Raw genomic sequence first — 6000 nt, forward strand, 5'->3', positions numbered from 1 at the left:
AAGAAGAAATTTTGTTTGTATTCTCATGAATGTGTCGGAACATTCTGTGCTTGCTTGTTCTTGAATTCACAATCCTCGATGAATGGAGAATTAATTTTAAATGAGACAAAAAATTGATTTTGCTTAGCCAATTTAACAGTGGGAAAGTTCAGTGAGTCAAGGGCGACTAGAGATTAGCTGTTATTTAAACTACAAAAAATGGTGCGAATTATTTTAACTACAAAAATAGTTTTTATTTTTTTTGCAGCAAGAACTAGTTTTTGGAGCTTCAGTTAGCTCTTTTCCTGCATGAAAATTCTCAAAATAACAGTAGACATTAAAATTTTTACGCTTCAGCTTTTTTCAGTCTCTCTCCGTTCTCTCACAAACAAACAACAATTTGAAGAAAAAATCTAATTTTTATTATTTTCAAAATTATCTGTGGTCGGAACCTTGTGCCGATGCAATTAGTGTAGCGGTGGTTTGTTTCACTGATTGATCTCTATTAATGTGTTATTTGAGTTTCATTTTGGCAATGGTTAAACTGGAATTGTAAACTTAGATTTGATGCACGATTCTCGTCAATCTTGAAATTGATGTCCATTTCAGGTCATAATGAATTTCTTGGTTCAGTTCGGATGAGACCAGAAATTATTCAGTACAAATTCTCGACTTGGCCCAAGCTGTCCTCTTTCACCCCTTTTAAAATATGACTCAAGGTGTGCCACCAGCCAGTAGCCAATCACAGGACAGAACCAGGAGATCAGCGTCGTCACAAAACAGAGGGCCAGGCACTGCACGTGGCAATGTCGGAACCACCGGCTCCACCCCCGGAAGCTCGACCGGAGGAAGTCAAGGGTCAACCGGGCCGTTGATGGTGGGACCGAATTATAGAGTGGGAAAGAAAATAGGCTGTGGTAATTTTGGCGAGCTGAGAATAGGCATGAATATGTACACGAAAGAGATAGTTGCAATAAAGTTGGAGCCGATGAAGTCTAGAGCGCCTCAGCTTCATTTGGAATACAGGTACTACAAACAACTTGGGATCCACGAAGGAGTGCCACAGGTGTTTTATTTCGGACCCTGCAACAAGTACAACGCAATGGTGCTAGAACTGCTGGGCAAGTCGCTGGAGGATCTGTTTGACCTCTGTCATCGAAGGTTCTCTCTCAAAACAGTCATAATGATTGCAATCCAGTTAATTTCCAGAATACAGTATCTCCATGAGAAACATCTAATCTACCGCGACATAAAGCCAGAGAACTTTTTGATCGGCCGCAAAAGCACCCAGAAGGAAAACTTGATTCACATAATAGACTTCGGTCTGGCCAAAGAGTACATTGATCCGGAGACCAACAAACATATTCCCTACAGAGAGCACAAGAGTCTCACGGGAACAGCTAGATACATGAGTATCAATACACACTTGGGAAAGGAGCAAAGTCGTCGCGATGACTTGGAAGCGTTAGGTCATATGTTGCTGTATTTTCTTCGAGGATCTTTACCCTGGCAAGGATTGAAAGCAGAGACACTTAAGGAACGCTACCATAAAATCGGAGAGACGAAGCGAAACACTCCCATTGATGTCCTGTGCGAAAATCAATGCGAGGAGTTTGCGACTTATTTGAGGTACGTTAGAAAGTTGGACTTCTTCGAGACTCCGGACTACCAGTATTTGATCAAACTGTTCCAAGGCTTGTACAAGCGCCAGGGATACGAAGATGACTCTGTTTTCGACTGGAGCGAGATTCCGATTCCTTCGCCATCAGCGTCCATGGAAAGCATCTCTGGAATGATTATTCCTCAAGGAGCTAGAGAGCGTCACAATTCACAGTGGCAAAAACCTTCATCCGGGGCTCAGAATGCAGGCGGCACTGGTCAATTAGGGGTGCATAATAGACCCTCATGGGGAGGGGGAGGTCACACGGATGTTTCGGGTGGGGGAAGACATAGTACGGGAGACGGAGGAAATCTGACATCGCCGGAACGACATGACTCAGCGACTGTGAACAATCCTTCCACAAATCCGAATTTAGACTACACCGGCTCGGAAATCAACTGCTGTCTGTTCAAAATACGAAAGAAAAAGAGCAAACGAAACAGAGGAGCGACCAACTCCCCAGCTCGACGAACATGATGAACAAACTCGCAATGAAAGTGGACAAACAAACAAGTTCATCGGTGGTATTTAGTTCACGCTTTTGGACGACGGCAAGAACGAACTTTCTAGAACTTTTCAACGCTCCCTATCTAACTTAGTTGCCACTTCTTCTTTCTAGTTTTGAGTTGGCAGAAATGACGTCAACGTTTTGCGCGCCACTATCTGTCTGTTTATTATGCATCATACACACCTGCAATGCAATACTCAATAGATATCATTAGTATTCGTCAAATTACTCGCTCGAAGTTGAATTTTTTAGTGAATAAAAAATAAAAAGATCTGCAAAGAAAACAATTTACTTAATACTGCTTTTGAAAAAGGTGTCCATTTGACTTGCCGAGCATTTAAAATACTGTTCTCTGAAAATCTAACTGATGAGCGAGCTCGTATATTCAGGATTGAAAATTTTGTTGAAAGATTTTATGCTAAAAGCTGCTCTACCCGCCATCGACGAATGTTTTGAAACATCTAAGGTTCAATTAGCGGTACTCAGATTTATGCGATTTCTTAAGAAAATGACCTTGTTAATGCTTTTATCGAAAATAAATATGTTTATTTCCATTTGACTGTATCCCAAGATGTCGCCTACTCTATTTGCCCGAAAATTTGCAATTTGATCTGCGAATGGTGAGCACGTGATTACTGGTTGTCATGGATTTGGTTCTGAAAATCGCGACATTTTGCCGCACGGGTTTTGAAAGTGCCAATGAACAAAATGAAGACACCTATTTAGGTCGTGATCCTTAGTTTTCTAAAATAAAAATATTTTGAAGTTGTAACCCGCTCAAATGTGATCTTTCGCGGCTTAATTTTTGATTTCTTTTTAAGTTCAAATCAAATTGTCAAAAGGAAGGTAAGAAGCGCTCTCTCTTACAAAAATAAAAATGGCGCAAAAAATTGATTGAATTTCAGTTCTAAAAGTACGTTTTAGTTTTTAGATATTGCGGAAGGAAAAACCTAATGATCGAGAGCTCTCAAATTGTGTTAGCTTTATCAAAAAAATGTCAATCAAAAAGGATTCTTGAGCTGAATTAAATTAAATAATAAATTCCAGCGGACTTAATCAATGACATATACAGCCAGGGGCGGATTTAGGGGGGGGGGGGCGGACGCCACCAACCCCCCCCCCCCCCCTCAGGGATTCGAACCCCTGCCAACCCAAAGGGTCCCCCCTTTGGTACTTTTTAAGAAATCCATTTTTGGCCGACCGACCCTAAAATTTTTCTAAAGGCGCCTTCGGCGCCAATATATACTAGTTTTGAGGGGGAGCGCGCGCCAAAAAAACGCGTTTTTTTTGTCAAAATTTTCCAAAAAGTGCCCAAAAACGACTTTTTTGACCTGTTTTTTCAGAAAATTGCCTGCGGCGCAGAAAATTTGGCCAAAACAGGGTCTTTTTACTGCTTTGGGAGAGCTCGGAAAATCAATCTGATCGACCTAAAAAAAAAAAGGTCGTCAAAATTTTCGAAATTTTTTTGAAAATCCGCCCCCCCCCTAGAGAAAATCCTAGATCCGCCCCTGTATACAGCAATACAATTTTATAATCAATAAACTTTTGTCCGCCTAGGACCAACGCTAGGCACAAGGCCCTTACTATGTTGATCCTAGATAAACAACTAATTAATCAAGTTAGCTCAAATTAATCATTAATCATTAAAAAGAGATGGCACTTGTCCAACTGTCGTTGGCAACGTTTATTGTGTGGCAATTTTGGATGCGAAAGCCTTTCTTTGCCGATAAAAATTAACTTGAAAGTAAGTAAAACGTATGAAATGGCGACAGACATCTTCATAGATTTTTGAAGTTTAAGAAATGGAAATTGCAGAATGCTCATTGAATTTTACGCCAACAGTTTCAATTGTATTCTTATTGGTGTGAGGGATAGAAAATCTAAATTGAAGTTCAAGCTGGCAACATCGTTTTTCAGCAAAAAGTATACAAGTAATCGTAGCCCAGTTGAAATTGATTGTAAAAAAATTCACAGTGAGGCTGAAAATTTGTATGCTTTTTGCAATCCCTGCCTTTCTGGGCTATGTTTGTATCAGAAGGTCCGAAAGGCCGAAAAGTTTGAAGCAATCCTAATCGGTTGGTTGCTCAAAACATGATTAAGTTGTCATGTTTTCATCACGTTGGTAAATGGTGAAATTTGATTGGGTAATAAGACTTAGTCGTTCGGTCCTTCTGTTATGAAGCATTAACTCCTTTTCTCTGTTGTGGGATTTCAATTCGTATGTTTCTTAAATCATGTAGCGATGTTATCACTCATTTATTCAATTAATTCTGCTTACGTCTCATTTACCTGATTAATAATCTCGGAGCTGACGACCCCTTTTGGTCGAAATTTAATTTTTTAATACACAATTTGCGATCCTTGTCTGCTAGAAAAAGAAAGTATCAATAATCGAAATCATGTTTGCTGTGTACTGGATGAATATCTAGCAGGTAATCTGAGCGGCGGCTCTTGTAGGTTATAATTGTATTTATAGTTAATGTTATTTTTTCTTGATCAAATTCAAATATTTTATCCACTTTTTTTTATAAATAGGATTATATACTAGTCCGTTCGTCGCTGGATAATTTAGAAAAAGTAGCCTTAAAAAGAGCAACCAAATGAATGTGCTTTTAAAGTCTATAAATAGATTCGATGGAAAAATGGTATCTTAATAAGTATCACAAAACAACATGCATTTTTAAAAATGAAAAAAAAAATGGAGTTTAAACATGGACCTGTTTGTGATGAATTTTTTTAAACTCAATCTCCTTGTTCTGTACTGTCCCATTAATAGTTATATTGCGATTGAATTAAGGAAATTATTAAGTATTGAGAAGTGGTCATTCAGGCACCAACAGAGGTGGAACCGGGCATGAGTTTGAGGTCCTGGCTTGGCCCTGTCCCGTTGTTTCAGGCCCTAGTCCCATTTTTATTGAAAACACGAATTTTCTAACAAAAAAGTAAATTGAAATTCCAATGTGAATTTCAAAAAAATCAAAGTTTAATAAGTCCATTGGCCGCAGCCGATCCTAGCAGTTTAATTTGGCTGACTTTTGCCGCAGAAAGGAGGGCACGCTTGGCTGACCCAGCCCTGCTGAAGTCACGCTCCTACTGGGGGTTTGTGGCTTGAACGGTGAAACGTGTGAACTCTTTTGAAAGTCAGGCCCGGGCCCGGTACGGCCCTTAAAAAGTCCAGGCACGGTTCCAAATCTAGGCAGCGAGCTGTTTTCACAAAATGCAAAAAACTTGGAATCAAGTATCAGACAAGGTGCAGTTTTCAAGAATCCTGCGCGTCAAACTGCTGTCGAAGTAAATCTAAAAAGAAAAAAACATTGAGATTTTTATTGAACTTTTTCTGGCGTTTTGGATAGCGAGAAAACCTTGAAACTGAGTTGAAATAATTAGGTAATAATAGTTTGAGTAAGGTGAGGTGAAAACAATTGTAGAACCATGTTGGTAGTGGCGACTCTGTTTATCTGTTGAATAGATTCTATTCTGCTTGAGCTATTTAACTCCGTAAAGCGAAATTTCGGATCGGTTCTTCTAAGGATCCTCGTATCAAAAGAAAACCTAGGCCATAGATCTTTCCCACTTCGTGCAGTTTCGGCGAAGGTCGAGCATATTTAATTTTTCAATTGTGTCTGGACACAGTCACGCAGTCAGTCGCAGAATGTGTGAACTCTGTAATGCCTAAAGCGTAAAACAAATGCATACTTGAGTTTGCAAGAACAAATATGTTGTAATCGGGAGCTGTTTTTCCTTTAAACACAAATTTGGAAGCTATTATGGGTCATTTATTAAGAATTAGCAGTAACCGTCGCTGAATCTCCTGATTTAGTCCTAATGTAAAGAGCGTGCCCGATGTTCTGAA

At 39.5% G+C, this 6000-nt stretch overlaps 1 protein-coding gene across 1 annotated transcript; it reads left to right on the plus strand.

The window, feature by feature from the left end:
* Positions 1 to 592: 592 nt before the first annotated feature.
* Positions 593 to 2372, plus strand: LOC134846891 (casein kinase I-like). The gene has a single exon (XM_063864304.1). The coding sequence runs from the start codon at positions 689 to 691 to the stop codon at positions 2114 to 2116; it is 1428 nt and encodes a 475-aa protein (XP_063720374.1). The 5' UTR covers positions 593 to 688; the 3' UTR covers positions 2117 to 2372.
* Positions 2373 to 6000: the final 3628 nt, after the last annotated feature.

The sequence above is a fragment of the Symsagittifera roscoffensis genome, chromosome 5 (genome assembly GCF_963678635.1).
Source record: "Symsagittifera roscoffensis chromosome 5, txSymRosc1.1, whole genome shotgun sequence".
NCBI lineage: Eukaryota > Metazoa > Xenacoelomorpha > Acoela > Convolutidae > Symsagittifera > Symsagittifera roscoffensis.